Here is a 21585-nt window from a genome sequence, read left to right on the forward strand (position 1 = left end):
GTTTAATTAAGCTTAAAAAGAAGCTGAATTTCGGGAATTTCGCCGCCCTGTTGCAGTGTGCCAAACCTTGATATTAAATTTTCAAAATGTTATGGTGAATATTTTTTACATTTTTTCCTCATTTTCAAATAAAATGAAATATCGATTTGAAAAACTGAGTATAGAGGAAATGCAATTAACGAATATACCATCATTGCAAAAAGCGTTTTATTTCAAAACACGAATATACACAACACTCAAAAATGTTAGGTACCTAACCAAACGACCCGGAGTGTACCGAAAATACATATGTATTATTTACCACATCCACCGATCTGGAGTGTACTATTCAACATTCAATATAAGCAGCAGTCCGTCGTTTGACGTCTTTAGAATATGTTATATTACACTGTGCAAGTCGAAATTCTTGACAGGCGCGCGAATAACTGTTTCGCCAAATTTCGGACCCGAGAAATCCATTGGCATCATTAGTTTTTCGATTTATCGGTACGACTTCGAACAAAATTTTTTTTGAAAGTTTTTTCAATTATTTTGAGAATTTTCCACTGTTTTTAGTCATTTTTTAATCAAAAACATTGTTTATATTGCTAATAATTCTGCTCAAACGTTATTTGCTACCAGTAGAAAGACATTGTTAACAATTTTGAACAATTTATTTGAAAATTTAGTGATTTTTTTTGAAAATTAAAAAAAAAAATCGAAATTTTTTACATTGTTATCGTTTTTTCGCTGTTTTTGTTCTCTTTTGTACAAATACATAGCATGTTTTCCATTAAAAATTAATTTAACTGTTAATTTAGTGTTGGTTAAACTTTAACATACTATCTATAGCATCGATAACAAAAAAATATCGAGTATATCGATACTTCACAAAACTATCGATAGTTTCAATACTTCCAAATTATTATACCACAAGGCTACCGATATTTTTTCTTAAAACTATCGATACAATCGACAATGGAAACTATCGATATCTACCAAACACTATGTTAATTCGTTGTTTACATCCAATGTCAAACGAAAACTTAACTTGTAGTTCAAATTGTGTTTAATTAATTTCAAAGCTTTCGATAATATCGGTAGAATTGTGGTAAAATAATTTGGAAGTATTGAAACTATCGATAGTTTTGTGAAGTATCGATATACTCGATATTTTTTTGTTATCGATGCTATCGATATTATGTCAAAGTTTAATCAACACTAAATTAACAGTTAAATTAATTTTTAATGGAAAACATGCTATGTATTTGTGCAAAAGAGAATATGTTTTTGTTTTTGTGCGAAAAAACGATAACAATGTAAAAAATTCCGATTTTTTTAAAAAAAATTTCAAAAAAAATCACTAAACTTTCAAATAAATTGTTCAAAATTGTTTACAATGCAGCAAACAACGTTTGAGCAGAATTATTAGCAATATAAACATTGTTTTTGATTGAAAAATGACTAAAAACAGTGGAAAATTCTCAAAATAATTGAAAAAACTTTCAAAAAAAAATTTGTTCGAAGTCGTACCGATAAATCGAAAAACTAATGATGCCAATGGATTTCTCGGGTCCGAAATAGGGCGAAACAGTTAATCGCACGCCTGTCTCAAAATTTTTTTTCAAAAACCTTGCACAGTGTTATTAATTATTTTTTAAGTTATTATAGTTCACAGTTGGTTCAAATTTCATTATAAAAATATCTTCAAAACAGTTTCCTACCCGTTAGTCCGGGCGGCCACTGCAGAAACGCTCAACTCATCGAGCTAAAGAAAATTTCAAATGGGAAGTGAAAGAGGGCTATTAGTAGCTACGAAAACCACAGGTCTTCCCGTTCGCATCCTGGCACGATTGGCGTGGTAAAGTGCATTGTGCATCTCATAGAGTTAAAAGACAATATTGGTGTCAAATTAAAGGTGATATTGTCAGCTATCAAAATTCAGAGGTCTTCCGGGCGAAAGTCTGGCAGTTTTGTCATGCAGCCCGTTTTAAGGTTAGAAGCGATGAAAGTGAGTTTTTTCATAAAGTCTTGTTTTTTGGTATTTTGGTGGATGAGTTAAGGAGTTTTTTCACTATAAAATAAAAATATGAGTTATTAGCATTTAAATATAAAACGATGTTTTGGAAAATGCTTGATAGTTTATTAACAATGACCCAAAGTATATGCAAAACTACGAATAATTCACGAAAAAGTCTCAAATAATACGCTGCGCTCCTTACAACTTACCGAATTAAAAGTCGAATTTAATTTTAAATTAAAGCTAATAATGTCTTTTTTTTGAAAACCAGAGGTCTTCCAAGCCAAAAATTGGAAGTTAGGTCACGCAGCTTGTTTTAAGGTTAGGAGCGTTTTTTACTTAAAACGTCCACCCAAGCTGGGGGGTGAAATGTCAAGATGTGGCTTGGAAGACCTCTGGTTTTCAAAAAAAGACATTATTAGCTTTAATTTGAAATTAAATTCGCCTTTTAATTCGGTTAGTTGTAAGGGGCGCAGCGTATTATTTGAGACTTTTTCGTGAATTATTCGTAGTTTTACATATACTTTAGGTCATTGTTAATAATCTATCAAGCTTTTTCCAAAACATCGTTTTATATTTAAATGCTAATAACTCTTAATTTTATTTTATAGTGAAAAAACTCCTTAACTCATCCACCAAAATACCAAAAAATAATCCCAGAATTTTCGGCTTTTTACTTTTATGGGTAAAACTTCCACTGCAGTTCCACCGAACTTCCAACCAACTCCAGGAAAGATAGAAGAACGGACCATTTTCCAACCTGCAATGAAATAAGATCTGGACATTATTCTTATCAGCAAAACTATAGCATCAACATCAAAAGATAAACTTTCCGGGCCAGAACAAAACTGGAAACATTTTCATCAATAAAAGAAATTAAAGCGAAATTTCACTATTTTTACTCCTAAGGTGATATTTATACATTGTAGCAATTAAAATTAGGCACAATGCACTTATTATCGAAGTATGATTAAATTTATAGTTGCTTGCAATATGGAATATATTGAACAACTAACATATCCTCGATAGCAAGTTTCAGCGTACCCTAATATGGATTTTTAGTTTTTTTTTCACTCAGTTCTGATTTCTCACACTTTTTTTTAGAATATATTGGTTTTGTTTTCAGTTTTCATTATTTGTGTAATTGTATTAACACCGAAGTCAAGTCATTTTGTTATTTCACCATTATTTTCTAAAAAAAAATTATTATTGATTTCGAAAACACACAAAAACTTCATATTTAAAAAAAAATAAAAAACTCAAAAATTTGATATTCTGTGATTAAAAATAAAAAAAAAATTCTTTTCTGCAAATAAATTAAAAACCAAATATTTTGCAGTTGTTTTTTTTATTAGTCAGTCTCAGTGATAGAGAAAGTTTTAAACTTTTCTGCGTATAAAAATAGAGTTTTGAAATTTAACACAACACAGAAGAAAATAGAAAACAAATATTTTTTATTTCCGGTTGTGAAAAAAAAATCAAATGGTTTGGGTGGGAATAAAACAAATCTCCTAACCAATTTTCACGAAAACCTTAAGGGAACTGCAAAGCGAACGATAAAAGGTGCATTTGGGAGAGTTTTTTTCAATGGGTTCGTCTATGGAGAGGTCAAAAGCTTATCACTCATAAGAGAATCTAAGAGAAGTCAATGTGGTTAATAAAAACTTAAAGTTGATAACGAAAATAAACATGTTTCAGAATGAAAGACACATTTAAAATTTTATAAATTTGACATATAATGTATTGCATATATTTCTGAGTTAAGATTTGTAAATAATTTTGTAAGAAGGTTGGCTTTTTTGATTCCACCCTATTGTAATGATGCATTTCAATCTTTACAATCTGCGATTTGCCAAACCGCATGCGATTTACTATTTTCGACAGTGATTTTTTAGTTTTTGCTTCGTAAGTTCCGACTGTAACTTACCAGTTACGGTTCCGATTTGGCAGTTTTGGCAACGATTTGCTAATTCTGGCAACGATTTACCCAGTTCTGGCTGCGATTAACATAGGTTCTGTTGCATTTTACCAATATCGGCTGCGATTTAACAGTTTTCACTACGATTTATTAGGTTAAGGCTCCGATTTGGAAGTTTTGGCAACGATTTGCTAGTTTTGGCTTTACGCTTTTGCTAATACTCCGATTTGTAAGTTTTGGCATTGATTTGCCAGTTTTGGCAACGATTTGTCAGTTTTGGCAACGATTTACCCAATTTCGGCTGCGATTAACACAGGTTCTGCTGTGTTTTACCAATATCGGCTACGATTTATCAGTTTTCACTCACTGGGTTAAGGCTGTCATTCAGCAGTTTCCACCATGTTGCAGAAAAACCTAGGTATTAAAAAGTGTATCCACAAAATGTTTTCCCATTAAGATAATAATAAAAACAAATTGTTGAATCATCACAGAAAAGACCAAGACATTTAAAAAAAAAAGTTAATAAACAAGATGATTTCTGACATAATTTTTATCCGCGCATAAGAGAATGTCATGTTTTAAAAGAGTCTATCCACTCTTAAGCGAAAAACATAATTTTGTCTTGCGCAAAAACTATATCTCTCTTCTTTTTTGTATAAATTTAATTCAATGTTGATTTAAATTTGCAAAAAAAAAAAATTATTGCTAAAGGAAAATCCGACAGGTGACGTCATTGTTATGGCAGACTTGACTTTTCTTATGACTCTTCGTTCACTAACTATTTGGCCCAAACACACATATAAATACATACGTATAGGTATAGGTAGGTACCGACATATTTACTATTTTTTTTTTTCTTCTTGTGGTAAATGGATATGTCTACGATATGACGTCCCTTAAGAGATTATTATATTTGGATTAGAAGCATAAAACACAATTGTGAGAGAGTGGGTAAGTATATATGCTATATGGTTCCCTGTGGGAGGGTTTTTTTACCTTATGTTGGTAGAGCTTGTTAATTTATTCATAATATACGTATTATAAGGAAAGTATTATGTATATTTGCAAAAGATATAGGTAAACTTTATTTAAATTTTTTTTGTTCACCGATAAAATTTTTGGTAATTTATGTAGGAAATTGACGCAACGTTTTTGTCATATATAGAAGTGAGTATAGTTTTTAATTTGCTGATTTGTGTTAATGAAAATATTTTCTTAACAAATTTGAAACTGTTAGTAGAGTAACTAAAGCAAATTATTAGGGAACCCGGCCGAACAGCTCTGATTTTGAAGATTTTTTTTTTCAAACGTAGGTAATTGAAAATACTTTAAAGTCTATAGATTAAAAATTGCCGGTGTTGCCGTATTGTTTTTTAAAATTAAAATTAATTTTTTTTTAACAAAACCATTTTTTTTTCTTAAATTTTATAAAACAAATGATATCAAAAGATTCTCTAGGTAATTTAAGGAAAATATATAGAAGGCAGTAAGGGACAATCTTCCATCGTTTAAGCGATAAATGCAATTTTCTAACATTCTGACCTCAAACACAAAAAAAATATTTTGAACACAATGGCAACACCTACAATATTTTAAAATGAATTTTTAAAAAGCCAGAAGCTCATTCTTTTCTCTTAAATTTAAATCCACTAAATTTAATCAAGACTTTTTGAAAAAATGGTCCTCAAACTCAGAATTAAAAAAAAAAATGTTATTGGAAAAATTTAAAATTACTTTTTTCCAAACTTTTTCTAATAAAATATGAATTTATTTAAAAAAAATTTTTGGCCATAAATATTATCAGTTGAATTTCGAAGCAAGAAAGGTAGAATATATCACACTTTTGAAAAAAATATGAAAAATTACTTCAATTTCAATACTTTTTTTTTATTAAAACTAAATTTTTGCATTGAAATAATTAATTTTCTCAAAGACTGTGGTAAATAGGAACTTTAAATTTTTGCTATTTAACTTTCAACAGTAAGGGTTGTTAAATGATGTTTAGATGTTGAACTTTAAAAAAAAAAATAAGTTACATTTTTTTTTTCAAAACTTTAATTAAAAAAGTTCTTCGAAAATGAAATACTTTTTAGTTTTTTTTCATAAACCGTAATAGATATTGGAATTTCCTTTTATCATTTGAAATCATAATAAATGCGGCCAAAAAAAATAAAAAAATAAATGCATTTTATATTACGACCAAATTTAAAAAACGACGTGTTAAAATTTTTTCAATAATTTTTTTTTTCAAAAATCTGAGTTCAATTACCATTCTTTCAAAAGCCGTTCATTCAATTAACTTAATTTTAATTTTACATATATGACTAAGCTTCTAGCTTTTAAAAAATGTATATTTGAATATTGTAGGTGTTGCCGTTGTGTTCAAATATTTTTTTTTGTGTTTGAAGTCAATTAATAAGAAAATTGCATCTATCGCTTGAACTATGGAAGACTGTCCCTCACTCCCATATATTTTTTTTCCCTGAATTTCCTAGAAAATCTTTTGGCATCAATTAATTTATGAAATTTAAGAAAATTTTTTGAAAAAAATTTGTTTTTGTTCACAAAAATATTCAATTAAATTTAAAAAATCAAAACGGCAACACCGGCAATTTTTAATCTATAGACTTTAAAGTATTTTTAATTACCGACGTTTGAAAAAAAAGATCATCAAAATCTAAGCTGTTCGGCCGGGTTCCCTAATATTGCCAATTTTTGAGCTTTAGTTACTCCACTATGTTGATGTAAAATATTTGAAAAATCGCAAAATTTTGTGGTATGATAGATACTTTGCTTCTGAGGCGACCGACGGTATACATTTTGCCAAACAGATAAGCAAAGTTGTTGAATGTTGATATTGGATCGGATAATGTTAGCCCCCTCGAAGTTGATACCATTTTATCTGACTCAGATGTTAGAAAAAGTGAAGGACTAAAAATTGCGTTATTGCTGTACTAAAAGCCTATTTCTTGAATTTTAATCATTCACTGGACAGTTTTTAGATTGTTGGAAAATTTCTTTTTTATCTCCAACTTATAAATCGGTATTAGATCTTACCAATTTTGACCTACGCAAGATTTCATGTTGCCTAAAGTATTTGAAGAAATTCTATGTAATAGGTTAACTGACTCTATTCATTACAAATCAGTTTTTCAGCATATTTTTATTGCTGGCAAATCAACGTTCAGAGGTTTACCAATTAAGTTATAATATGTAACCAATTTTTTTTACATGGAAAGAAAAAAACAAACTGATATCATTTTCACAGTTTTTTTTTTTTTTTCAAAAGACCGCCAAATACCCGTAAGCACGCGCAACCTCTTCTCTTTACATTTTCTTGGTAGTACATACCTACTTTTAGTTTAACTTTCCAAAAAATTTTGTGATAACACTTATCTACAAAATAATTTTTTTTTTGTTATAGAAACCAAATCACACCTTTCTTTCAGCCCAATGGGGAAAAATCCGAAAAAAGTTGTGACGTCAGCTAAATTTGGATGCAGTATTGAAGAGGAGTTTATCCTGAATATAAATCTCAATTTGCGTATTGATTGGCCCTGTGGGGCGTCCGCCATTTTGAAAAACGCATTAGTCTCCATATCTCGAGAACGACTGGTCGCACAGAGATTTATACTCAGGATAAAGTCCTCTTCAATACTGCATCCAAACTTAGCTGACATCACATTTTTTTACGGATTCCCTGCATTTGACTCCTCATTGACTGATACAAATGTCAGAAAAATTCAATGATACTTATCACAATTTTGAAATTATTCCCGTTAGAAAATCAAAAATTCCGTTTTTTACATTTTTTACTTGTGATATAGGTTACCAAATTCTGAGAGCTCTTAAGTTGGCCTATCAGCATAATTCGTTTGATCCATTACTTTTGGGACACCCTGTATATCAAGTTCTGCATTCTTAAACAAACAAAAAAGTTGAGATAACAATTAGACATGGCATTACGATGATAGAAAATGCCAAAAAAGTTAGTCCCGGAAGTCCGTCTGTCTTCTGCCAGTTTGTCTGTCTGTACACGAAGCAACAGTCTAAACGGATGAACCGTTTAATGTCAAACTTGGTATGTAGGGTTATTTGGGTTTTTGGAATTAATTTTTTTGAACCAAAAATAACTGTTGGTACTTGTAATATACCGATTTTAGTAAAATTGAAATTTCTCAAAAACGCCTCAAACGATTTTGCTAAAAAAATTCAACTAACTTTTAAGATAAGGTCTTACTTTTAAAGAATTTTTTTCTTTTTTTGAAAATCATTACTAACGGTACCTGTCATAGAACCGAAACTACCAGCTAATTCGATATCAACGAAACTTTTTGTAAAATTTAAATCAGAAGTAAAACTTAAAAAAAAAAAAATAATTTTTGGATTTTTAAAAAAATTTTGAAATTTTTTTTTGAAAAATTTTTGGAAAATTTACAAAACAGAGCATTAAATTCTTTTAAATTTAGGCTTTAGATGTTCATTAATGATTTCTACAAAATGCCATACCAATTTTATTTTAAAACTTTTTTTCCAAAAAATTGTTTATAAAAAATTATGTTTTTAAAAAACGGCTTTAACAATTTTGAAAGCTTTTTTTTTTAAAGACGTATTTTAATAAAACAAATCAAATACTTTGATTTGTGTTTAACGAAATTTGATTTTCTTTTTTTTTTTTCTTTTTATTTGCCAATTGAGTAGAAATATTCTTTTAAATCTGAGATTATTGTTTAAAAATCCTTAGTTCTATGGATCAATGATGGGATGCAGATAATTATGATCAATCACGGTATTATATTAAATAAAAAAAAAGAATAGAAAACAACCAATATTTTAAGTGTTAGATTTTATTTAACAGAATTCTTTTCATAATAAATGATGGTTAGGAAAAAAATCGATTACATTTTGGATAGAAAAATTATACTGACGATTTATTGAGTTAATTTTTCTTTGTAATATCTTTTATAAGCCTTATTCTTGTTTTTTTTTAGTTGCGATTAAACCAAAAGGATTAAAACGATCAAAAGCATGTTGGAGTTGCTGAATTAAAGAGTAACATTTTAGAACAGAGGTCTCAACATAAAAGACAACAATATTTGAATCAAAAACCAGTAAATTAAAATCTATTTTTAAAGCAAAATGGTGCGGAGTATTTTTAACAGCAGGTGCAGGAATTTCTATTTTTTCAATACAAACTTCAAGTTCTTTATCAACAAAAACAAGATCTAGAATACGATCTTTCGAATTATTTGTGAAACGATTTTTCTGTGTTAAATTATATTTGCTTAAATAACCAATAACAGATTTTTCAATTTTGGTTCTAAGATTAAATGGAATTAAACAGTTTTGACCTACATCAAATCCCCAACCAACTTTACTAAGATTAAAGTCACCTAGATAAATAATATGATCAGAAGGACAAATGATTGGCTGAATATTTTCAAAATGAATTTTATACAATTCAAAGGGACTTCTTGGTCGAATATAGCTAACGGCCAAATAAATTTTAACATCATTTTTGAAAATTATTTTAACAAGCAATTGATCAATATCATATCCATGTGTTATTTGGTTAGATGATAAATCTAACTGATTAGAATTTAGCCTAGTATGAACTGCAATTAATACTCCACCACCCTTTCCGGCACCAGTTGTTTTGGAGCAACGATCTTTACGATACACATGATATTTTTCAGGATCAAAAATTTCGCTCGTATCGAAGCTATCATTCAACCAGGTTTCCGTTAGCACAATAATGTCATAATCATAACCAGGAGAATCAGGAGAATCAAAGTAAGAATATACGTCATCTAATTTTGTTCGAATACCTCCTACGTTTTGGTAGTATATCTTATAATTTTCACGTCTAGAAGACATAATTTCCAGCAACAGTACCAACTTCAGCAACAAAATTGTTAGTAGCGATATACTTAATTACAATATGATCTTCGGCAATTAATTTGTTTTGTCATCAAAAGCTGCAACCATATTATTTAAAATAACATCATCATCAACAGAACCAACATCAACAATCATATTGTTAATAAATAGTTAATAGAAACAGTAAAATTGATAAAAGAAGTGTTGAAGTGGTCAGCGTCTAAGTCTCAGTGAAACTCCTTGATGGCGCCGATAATCGAAAGAGCGAATTCCAATTCCTCAAATCAAAAGTTCAGAATTAAAAATTGCATTAACATATGTAAATACAACCGGGATACCTACCAGTTTTTTTTAACTTCACAAATTGGAGTTTATGTACATCACAATTGGGGCGATTTACAGGAGACAAATGATTATTCCCTTTATTTGTTTCCACTTCGTAATAACTAATATTGTGTTGTGAACTTAAACTTAAAAGATTGAAACACAGAAATAGACTGAATATTTTAAGCTAAATTTTTTCAATATATATAATGCAGCCCTTAATTCAAAACTTTTTTTTCCAGGTGATGACAAACTATCATTTAGTTCTTCATTCACAATAAGAACACATAAGCTTAGTCATCCTAAGGGGGAAGTTATAGCTATCATTTAAATGCATCATTGCAAATTTTCACTTCCGTTTTAAAGACGATGTAGCAAAATATTAACTTCATGTTCTTAACTCTTATCACCACTTTACTCTCTTAAGAATGGAAATAAAAATGTTTAATGATTTAGCTATAACTCTAAAAATGGGAATTTCCAAACTATACCTACCTAGTTTAGTTTTTTTTTTAAATCCCAATAAGCCAACATAAGCTAAGTCATCCTAACTAATTAAATGCATCCATGCAAACGGATGGACTGATTTTTATGAAATTTTGAACACATATCGGGTAGGTCTGAGAATCGGCCAATATCTATTTCTCATACAAATAAATGGTAAGAAAACAATTTTTTTTAATTTTTTTATGATTCACTTCTAACCAATACATCCAACTTCAAATTAAAAACATTCTAAGATCAACCAATGTTTTTTAATTGCGATTTTTTATCGAAAAATAAAGTGTTTTATTATTGTGAACAATTTTTTTATGTTATTTGTTTTTTTTTTCTGTCGAAAAACATAAATATTTTATTATTGTGATGTCAAAAAAACGGTTTAGTAAATATAAGTATTTTATTAATGTGAAAGGTAAGCCAAATGCAAAGGAATGCAATATTAAGTTACTTCATAAAAATAATTTGGTTGCATATGGAAAAAAAGATGTTGGCCCATTCTCAGACCTCCCTAATATGCATACAAAGTTAAACTTTCATAAAAATCATTGCAAAAAAAAATTAAAAAAATCCTTAGAACCACCGTAACCATTGAGGGGTATGAAGAATAGGTGTTTGCTGATTCCAGACCAACTTGATATTCCCACAAAAATGTCATAAAAATCGGTTCAGCTGTTTCGGAGGAGTTGGATAAGAAACACCGCTTTAACAGAATTTTATGTATTAGATTTGTTTTTGAGACCCGATTTCTGTTAATATTAGAGAAGGTTCTCATACTACAGAGAAAAAAATTGGAAATAAATGTTTGAAAAGGTGGAACGAAGTCCGCCGGGTCAGCTAGTAATGTTTAAAAATATATTTATACCAAAACTATGGAGGTTGAAGGAATTCAAATTTTTGGTTTTAGTTGTTTTTACTAATTAAATTATTTAACTTAAATAAAATTAAGACCATAATTTTTTTTCAGAAGGATTTTTATTAAAAAAAGGATATTTTGAAATCTACTTCGATTTTTCTCAATGTACCTACTTCCATTTTTTTTCGAATCTACTTCGAATTTTTTTTGCAAGTGGTAACGTTGATGCCACATGCTACATTAAAGATGATACATGCCACATAAAACATGCAACATGCAATGTACCACATGCAACATGTATTATGAACAACATCAAACATGCATTAAGCAGCATCCAGCATGCAATTTGCCAACATGCAACATGCAACGTGCCACAAGCCACTTGCAACATCCAGCAAGCAAAATGCAACAAGTGCGACATACGACATGTGTGACAGTTACAACAAGAGCGATATATTTTTGTATGGTTTGTATGTGTCCAGAACGCACCAGCGCGCTGCAGCGTTTAATATATTTTAAGTTAATTGATGAAAAAAATTCGTAAGTAAAGTGATGTAAAAATTCATTAATTTTTTGATCGAAAGTTTTTATGAAAGAATTTCCTTAAAATATGACAATTTTGTTTGATTGCGCTTCATTAAAGTATAAAAGCCATTTCGTTGACTCAACGAATTTTTTCGTTGAATTTACGTTCTTATTCGGGTCAATTTCAACCTCAAATATCTCGACTTTCCAATGAATAATTTTGAATATATTTCACACACATAACAATATCATTTGATAACAAATTCGTCCCTCTGCAATCAGGGCGCAGCAAATTTATTAAATAGCACGTACTTGCTGTTATGGTTTAAAGTGCTTAGAATGTTAAATATAAACTTCGTAAATGAATAATATTTATTTAATGTTATTAGTATAAATTTTACAAGGAATGTGTAATAAAATTAAAACACGAAAACAGCTTTTTAAATTTTTTGAAATATCCAAATAAATAAGAAAATAAATGGAATGTACATTTATATTGTTACATTGAATTTTTTACTATTTTTTTTTTTTTAATATTTGGATCCGTTTTAAAAAAAAATATTAAAATAAATTATTTTTCCAAACATTCGAAAAAAAATTTCAACTAAGTTAAATGATCCGTTTTGAAAAAAATTGACTTTTCAAAAAAAAAAATTTAAATATTTTAAATGAATTCTAAATTGACTTTTTTGATTTTTCTTTTAAAGTTTTAAATTAAGGCTATAGTACCAAAAGTGTTTTTGCACAAAAATTTTCTTTGAAATCGGTTTAATGGCTTACGAGGAATTCAGAAATCAAGAATATGGTTCTACGATTTAAAAGTGTTTTTTTTGTTAAAGGTAGGCCCTCATGTGCCACAATATACAGCATTGGACAAAAGTATTATGCACCCCAAAAAATGCTTCTTTGGATATATGTATCATATGCTTATGGTTATAAAAAGAAAATTTCAAATTCTCCTCTAGGGAATCTCATAAAACTCATAAGTAACAAGTTTGAAAAAAATCTCGAGTTCTATTTTTTTTACCAATCCTAAACTTGTCCATTAGTACCTACCAATATCGCAAGCAAAAAAAAAAACAAACTATGTATATAAAAAAACATAATTTGAATGACAGACGAGCAAAAAACTGTCGCTTTAAATCAATTTAAAACTTGAAAATCATCTCATTTAGAATTTGATTATTATGGCTTAGAACCATTTTAATGTTACAAAGTATTATTTTTATTTGCATTCATCTTATTAGTATGACTAAGCTCATATTGTTTGGGAGTTCCCATTCTATGTGCCCAGTTAAAGCTTTAATTGAAATGCATCAATGAACATTTTTATTGTTGATAAGGGCCAACCCAACAACATGAAATTAATATTTTGCAACATTGTCTAGTCTTAAAAATGGAAATACAAACATTTTCAATATGATGCATTTTAATATGATTGCTATAAATATCTACCCCCTTTAAATGAATAAGCTTTCGTGTTCTTGTTGTGAATGAAAAGCTATACTATAGTGTGTCATCACTTGGAAAAAGAAACAATTTTTTGCATTAACGGCTGCATATATATTGAAAATATTTATTTTAACTATTCAGTCTATTTCTGTGCTTCAAGCTTTTAAGTTCAAGTTCACAACACATCTCAAATATTACGAGTTGCCTCCTGTAAATCGACCCGATTGTAACGTAGATAACCGATTTGTGAATTTTGATGCAATTTTTAACTCTCAACTTTGGATTCAAAAAAATTGGAATTTGGTCTAACGTTTATCGACCTCCTCCTGGGAATTCCACGCTAAACACTTCAACAGTCCTTTAAAACTCCTGAAGCTGTCGATGTTATTATAAATAATAAGGTAGCTGCGTTTGATGACAGAACTATTTGCCTAAGAATATACATATTTTAATTGAGTATATCGCTGCTGACGATTTGTTTGCTGCTGCTGAAGTCGCTGCTATTGATTGCTGTAAATTATGTCTTCTAGACGTGAAAGTTATAATATTTACTACCAAAATTTAGGAGGTATTCGAACAAAGTTAGATGATGTATATTCTTACTTTGATTCTCAATCTCATGATTATGACATTATTGTACTAACGGAAACATGGTTGAATGATAGCTTCGATACGAGCGAAATTTTTGATCCTGAAAAATATCATGTGTATCGTAAAGATCGTTGTTCCAAAACAACTGGTGCCGAACGGGGTGGTGGAGTATTAATTGCAATTCATACTAGGCTGGTTTCAAAACAAATATTTTTATCATCTGACTACAAATCACAATGGCATGATATTGATCAATTACTTGTTAAAATAACTTTCAAACACGGTGTTAAAATTTATTTAAACGTGAGTTATATTCCACCAAGAAGTCCCCTTGAATTGTATAAAATTCATTTTGAAAATATTCAACCAATCATTCGTAATTTACGTCCTTCTGATCATATTATTTGCCTAGGTGATTTTAATATTCCAGAAGTTGATTGGAGATTTCATCCACCGCGTTATGTTAAAACTAACATTGAAAGATTCGTTGTTGATTATTTAAGAAAATACAATTTAATTCAGGAAAATACTATCAGAAATGATGACAAACGTATTCTAGATCTTGTTTTTGTTGATAATGAACTAGAAGTTTTTATTAAAGAGATAAAATCTATTGCTGTTGATAATTCTTTGCATCATGTTGCCTTGTCAATAAAATTTGATTTACTAGTTTGTGCTTCAAATCGAAATGGTAACATTGCTTCTTCTTCTTCTTCTTTGACAAGAAGAGAACCTCCTTCTCAGAGAAGAAAAAGAAAATCTTCTCCTCAGAGAAGAAAAAGAAAATCTTCTCCTCAGAGAAAAAGAAGAAAATCTTCTCCTCAGAGAAAAAGAAGATCTTCTCCTCAGAGAAGTAAATCACCTTCTTCATCTTCTAATTCTTCTTATACTTCTGCTTCTTCTTCAGATTATTAAATTATTTTGTAAACAGGGTGTCCAAGAGACACTGTATGGTTTTGATATAAGCGCACTTCACAGAAATAAAATTATTTGTTGATTATCAAATAAAATAAAAAATATATCTATAATCTACGAAATAAAGTTGTGTTTATATCATATCTGAATATTATCATATCTCGTTTTCTCTTCGTTCTTGAGTTATTAAGGTTCTTATGGTTCTTAGGAGTTGTTTTTTTTTTTTTTAAACAGCTCAGTTTTATCAAATTAATAAATAATATCTATGTATTTGAATAAATTTTGTTTCACAAATTTTTTCCATTTTTTTTGTTCTGATTATGACATATCAATAAAAATAAAAAATAAATTTATGAAAAAAATGGTAAAAACGCTGTTCTTATTTTTAAATACATAACTCAGTAATACAAAACAATACAAACAAACCACCTGTGGGAGATCATTTCCTGACACCAGCCACCAGTGAGGGAAGTACTGTAATCTCAGTTTTAATTTTGACATGGTTGCCCTAACAAAAATGTAACTTTTTTGTAAGTGTACTACTAATACAGTTGGACATTTTTTTTTTTAAAGGTAAAATAATAATCCAATGATATAAAATTTATTATAATTTGTCAAATTAAAAAATGTACCAAATAGAAATGAAAGAATAAAAAGTTTGTTTTGTTTTTTATTTTTTTAATAAAAATTTATTGCATTAAAAAAGTTTTTCTAGATGTCGTACAAACATGATTGAGGGTAATAAATAATGAAAGTTGAAACAATAAGCTTTCATATGATATAAAATTTATATTATTATAGGTTGTCATGTAAAAATATTGACAATATTAATAATAATTTGTATCCTTTCTACAAAACATATAGGGCGATATTCATAAAGATTTACTAAAGTTATGACTTCTAAGTCCACAGTTTAAGCTAAATAAGTTAAATAAACTCGACTGCTATTCATAGACGTTTTCATTGCAATGTCTAACTAAACTCGGTTTATTGAAAAAATCTATTACAATTATACTTCAAATAATGACATCTGACATCATAAATGTCAGAATTGTCTTATGGGGGTTTCGTTTGGTAAAAAAAAAAAAACAAATTAACAAATTATCTAAATCTGTCATATATACCTTTGGATAAAAAAAAAGAATTTTTTATCAAACGAAGACTCCATAAATATTTCTGCTGCACTTAAATCATTGAAAAAAAGTATAACTATGTCACTCTGGTAGAACATTTAGGTATTAGGTTAATATCTTCAGAAATGGTGAACACTGGTGTTGTGATTGTTCCACATTTTTAATTAATGTTTCGAAAATCCTCTGATATATCAAAATCTTATTTTATTCAAATATCCATCGAGATTTTATTTGAAGAGAATTAAATTGATTTAAAATACATAATAATATTTGTTAGCTTTGCGTTACAAAAAAAAAATTGATTTTGCGTTTGCTCGTATTAGTAACTGCTTAAACACAGCACCACAGTTTTAGTCCTAAACATAGGTCTAAATTTTTTTTATGAATAGGTTAAACTTTGGACTTTAAAGTAGTAGCTAAGAAGGAGCTTAGTAGACAACTATGAATACGGCACATAGGCTTAAAATATAATTTAATTCTTTAGAAGAAATATAAAGCTTATTGAAGGTATAGTTTTTGTGTATACTTCTGCATTAAAAAAATGACATAATGAAAAATGTTAATTTTTAATTTAATTAACTTTAATTAATATTTTCGCTTTTTTATAATATATATTTTGAGCTTCAAAAATTTATTCGCAAAATTATCGTCCATTAAATAAATAAATAATTAAACTGCATAAGTTGATAAAAAATGCAATGCAATAGCTTTAGAGCGCCTACATTTTTTTTAATGCATTTGTTTTCCATTTTTAATTAAAAAAGAAATATTTATGTCAAATAAAGAAATTGCATAAGAAAAATAAATTTTTATTGCAAATGCAAAATATTTGCATGAAAAAAAAATATTTGTTGCAACTAAAAATAATTTGCATTTAAAAAAATGTTATTGCAAATACAAAATTTTCATCATTGAAAAAAAAAAAAACAATGCAAACAGAGTGCATTAAATATTTTCTTTTCTTATCATTCGTCGTATTTCTTTAAACTTTGACGAGTTGTTTTTCTTACATCAGGTTCAATATATAGAAGGTTTTTTGAATGAAAGAAATTTTTAGTTGCAATAAACATAATTTTTAATTAAAATATTTTCAGTTGAAATAATATTAATATTAATTAATTAATTTTTTTAATGGAAGTTTTTAATATGTAGCTGTAAATATTTTTTTAATGCAAGTTTTTCGATTTGCAATAAATATTTTTTTTAATTTCAAATGCATTTTTTAAATAAATATTCTAACAACCATGGTTACCTACTATAGTGAAGCTAGTAAAAGCGTTTTTATTTAATGCCAGACTAGTTTTAAGTTGCTTGGAATATTAAAACTTTTTATAAGCTTAAAAAAAAAAAAATTATTTAAAATTTATTTTATCATTAAATAAATAAGTTGTAAGAAAACCATTAAAAGTTGATTTTAAAATAACGAAAACACATTTTTAAATGATTTTAATCTCCAAATAAAGTTTGCCATTTGATTTCATAGTTTTTTTTTTTTTTTTTTTTTTTTTTTTTTTTTTTAAATTGTATGAGCTCTTTTTTAAATAAGTACACAAAAAAAATTGTCATTTACCAGGAACCAGACCTATGTTTTTATATGTTTTTGGGGACGCTGAATCCGAATCTCAAGTCCGTTTTGCCCGGTCACCCTCCAGTTTAGAGAAAAATGCAAGAAAGACCCCAAGTAAATTCATTGATCCGTTTTGAAAAAATTGATTAAAAAAAAAATTAAATTAGTGGTTTACGAGAAAGTCTGAAATCAAGAAAACGGTTCTATCTGCAGGTCAAAAGTATTTTTTTTTATCAAAAGTAGGACCATATGTGCAAGAATACACTTTCCTTATTAAAATCGTTTGACTTGTTTTCAAGAAAAACAATATTTTAAATTTTAGTTATATGGTAAGTATCGTTAAAATTTCAATATTCGTTTCTAGAGAATCTTATAAGACTCATAAGTTCCAAGTTTGAAAAAAATCGTTCAAGTAGTTTAGGCTGGCAGATCGAAGTACGTGTACATCAAGATAGATACAAACTGACAGGCAGATAGATTTGTTGCACCCACTTTTTTCGCATTCTTTATCATGGTAATGTCATGTCAGATTGTTATTTCGAATTCGAGTTTTTTTAACGAATCCTAAACTTGACCATTATTATCTACGTAGTAATACGTACGTATGTACATCGCAACCAAGCTAAAGACAACAAAATTTATAAAATACATAACTTTGATGACAGACGAGCAACAAAAATGTCACTTTAAATCAAATTGAAACTTAAAAATCATCCCCTGTAAAATTTTGCTTTTTATGACTGAAAATTTTGCTATCTACCGACTATATGTTACAAAGTAGTGTGACATGACTAAACTCATGTTGTCATATTGTAATTCAAAAACTAAACTATAGTTTATGGGAATTCCCATTTTTTGTGCCATTTATAGCTTTTAATTGAAGAGCATCAATGATCTTTTTTATTTCCGTTCTTAAGAGACCAAAGTGGTAATAATGTTAATAGTTTGCAACATTGTCTTAAAAACGGAAATACAAACTATTAATGATGCATTTTAATGATTTCTATAACTTCCCCCTTAGAATGACTAATGTGCTGTGCTATGTGCTTTTATTGTGAATGAAAAACTAAATGATAGTGTGTCATCACTTGGAAAATAAAATAAAGTTTTGAATTAAGGGCTGCATATTATATATATTGAAAATATTTAAACATAAACTATTCAGTCTGTTTCTGTGTTTCAATCTTTTAAGTTTAAGTTCACAACTAATCTCTTTACGAAGAGGAAACAAATAAAGGAAATAAGTTGTCTTCTATAAATCGACGTGATTGTGACGTACTTAAACTCCGATTTGTGAACTTTGACGCAATTTCCTAACTCTGAACTTTGGACTCGAAGAATTGGAATTGTGTCTTACGTTTATCGACCTCCAACTGGGAATTTTAACACTGCTTTAACAATACCTTTGTTGATCTTGCTGCTGAAGCTGTTGATGTTGTTTTGAATAAAATTCATAATTGCTGCTTCTGACTACAACCCTGTTTGCCGAGAATATCGCTGCTTACGAATTTGCTGCTGCTGCTGCTGAAGTTGGTACCGTTGCTGGAAATTATGTCTTCTAAACGTGAAAGCTTTAATGTATACTACCAAAATGTAGGAGGTATTAGAACAAAATTAAAAAGCTTAAATTCTTACTTTGCTTCTCATGATTATGACATTATTGTACTAACGGAAACTTGGTTGAATAATAGTCACCAAACGAGTGAAATTTTTAATGCTCAACAATTTAATGTGTATCGTAAAGATCGTTGTTCCGACAAAACCGGTGCCGAAAAAGGTGGTGGAGTATTAATTGCAATTCATACTAGGCTTATTTCTAATCAGATAGACTTATCATCTAACCAGAATTCAAATTGCCTTGATATTGATCAATTATTTGTAAAAATAATTTTCGAAAATAGTAAAAACATTTATTTAAACGTGAGCTATATTCCACCAGGTAGTCCCTATGAAATATATCAAACTCATTTAAATAATATTCAACCAACTTTTAGTAATTTAAGTCCTTCTGACCATATTATTTATTTAGGTGATTTTAATATTGGTAATGTTGATTGGAAATTTGATTCACGTGAAAAATGTTTAATTCCGTATAATATTACAACGAATATTGAAAAATTAGTTATTGATAGTTTAAAAAATTTGAATTTAACACAGGAAAATAATATCACTAATTCTTTAGATCGTATTTTAGATCTTGTTTTTGTTGATAAAAAACTTAAAGTCTGTGTTAAAGGCTTAAATTTTCCTGCTGTTGATAATAGTATGCACCATGTTGCTCTATCAATACTTTTTAATTTAGTAGTTCGTGCTTCAAATCGAAAAGAAAAGAAAGTGAAAACAAAATCTTCCTCTCTAAAAAGAAAATCGTCTTCTTCTTCTCTGAAAAAAAGACCTTCTTCATCTTCACTCAAAAAAAGAAGATCTTCTAATTCTTCTCTGAAAATAAGGCCTTCCTCGCCATCTCTGAAAAGAGTACCTTCTTCTTCTTCTTTGAAAAGAATACCTTCTCCTTCTTCTCTGAGAAGAAACTCTCCTTGTACTTCTCTGAAAAGAAGATCTTCTTGTTCTCCTCTGAGAAGAAGATCTCCTTGTTCCTCTCTCAAAAGAAGACCTTCATGTTCTCCTGTGAGAAGAAGATGTTCTTGTACTTCTCTGAAAAGAAGATCTTCTTGTTCTCCTCTGAGAAGAAGATCTCCTTGTTCCTCTCTCAAAAGAAGACCTTCATGTTCTCCTGTGAGAAGAAGATGTTCTTGTTCTTCTCCGAGAAGAAGATCTTTTTCTTCTTCTTCTTTTGATTCTTCTTCTTCTTCTTTTGATACTGTTTCTTCTGTTTCTGGAGAAGAAGAAGAAGAAGAAGAAGAAGAAGAAGAAGAAGAAGAAGAAGAAGAAGAAGAAGAAGAAGAAGAAGAAGAAAAAGAAGAAGAAGAAGAAGAAGAAGAAGAAGAGGAAGAGGAAGAAGAAGAAGAAGAGGAGGAAGGAGAACAAGATGAAGAAGAAGAAGAAGAAGAAGAAGATGAAGAAGATGAAGAAGAAGAAGACGAAGAAGAAGAAGAATATGAAGAAGAAGAAGTAGGTTACGAAGGAGAAGAGGGAGCTTCTCTTTCTTCTCCTTCTTCGTATTCTTCTTATTCTTCTTATTCTTGTTATTCAGATAATGTAGATTATTCAGATTATTCTGATTATTCATATTATTAAATCATTTTGTATACAGGGTGAATCACAATTTCCGGTTTCCGCTAAAGTCAAAAACCATGGATTCCTTAGATAATTCTTAGTCGAAAAACTTATAAGATAATAATTTCTGAAGTTAAATACTACGATACTTACATATACCTATACTAAATGCTCAATTTTACCTTTGACAAATAGCACAGCTTTCATAAAAGCTCTTTTTCCCCACTTTTCGCTTCTATCTTCAAATCTATTTTATGTGTTACAAATATTTATCATTTTCTTAAAATTTGTTCAAATTGAATTTTAATGATTTTTGTTTTCTAATTTTTTGTAATAGTTTTTAAGTTTTTTTTTTTTTTTGTTATTATCTTTGTTAAATAAAATCATTAATGTTATCAAAACTAATTTAAATTATATAAAAATATAAGGAAATATCGGTACTATAAGAATATTTTATCTTAATGTACCAAATTATACTTTATAATAAAGAATTTGAAAATAAAAAACAAAAATATGTATATCAAATTTTTATTTCAATTATTTACCATTAAAACGCAACGCTCGCCGAAAATGGGCCTTATAAAAAATATTAAAAAAAAATTTTTTAGGTACTTAAAGTATATAAATCATTTTTATTTAAATATTTTTTTGAAGAAATTAACTAAATATAAATACACTGGGTATTGGAAAATTTTTGAAAATAAAATGGTTAAATGCGTTCAAAAATCCTGCTTCAAATTTTACTAGAGC

The 21585-nt window shown here is 28.6% G+C and overlaps 1 protein-coding gene across 1 annotated transcript; it reads right to left on the minus strand.

The window, feature by feature from the left end:
• Positions 1–19128: 19128 nt before the first annotated feature.
• On the minus strand, positions 19129–20848 carry LOC129914994 (reticulocyte-binding protein homolog 2a-like). Its single transcript, XM_055994450.1, has 3 exons — positions 20740–20848; positions 20054–20494; positions 19129–19241 (listed from the first exon to the last, which is right to left on the minus strand). Exons 1-3 carry the CDS (start codon positions 20846–20848, stop codon positions 19129–19131), a joined length of 663 nt encoding a protein of 220 aa, XP_055850425.1.
• Between the last annotated feature and the right edge of the window lie 737 nt (positions 20849–21585).

Source organism: Episyrphus balteatus, chromosome 3 (genome assembly GCF_945859705.1).
Source record: "Episyrphus balteatus chromosome 3, idEpiBalt1.1, whole genome shotgun sequence".
NCBI classification, from domain to species: Eukaryota; Metazoa; Arthropoda; class Insecta; order Diptera; family Syrphidae; genus Episyrphus; species Episyrphus balteatus.

Bases quoted from the DNA above. Each gene is read 5' to 3' on its own strand.
- LOC129914994 (XM_055994450.1), bottom strand. From the start codon at position 20,848: ATGAATAATCAGAATAATCTGAATAATCTACATTATCTGAATAACAAG. The intron at 20,495-20,739 runs GTAACCTACTTC...CTTCTTCTCCAG, and splicing joins GAAGCTCCCTCTTCTCCTTC to AAACAGAAGAAACAGTATCA. The intron at 19,242-20,053 runs GTCTTTTTTTCA...ACATTTTGGTAG, and splicing joins TTTGAGTGAAGATGAAGAAG to TATACATTAAAGCTTTCACG.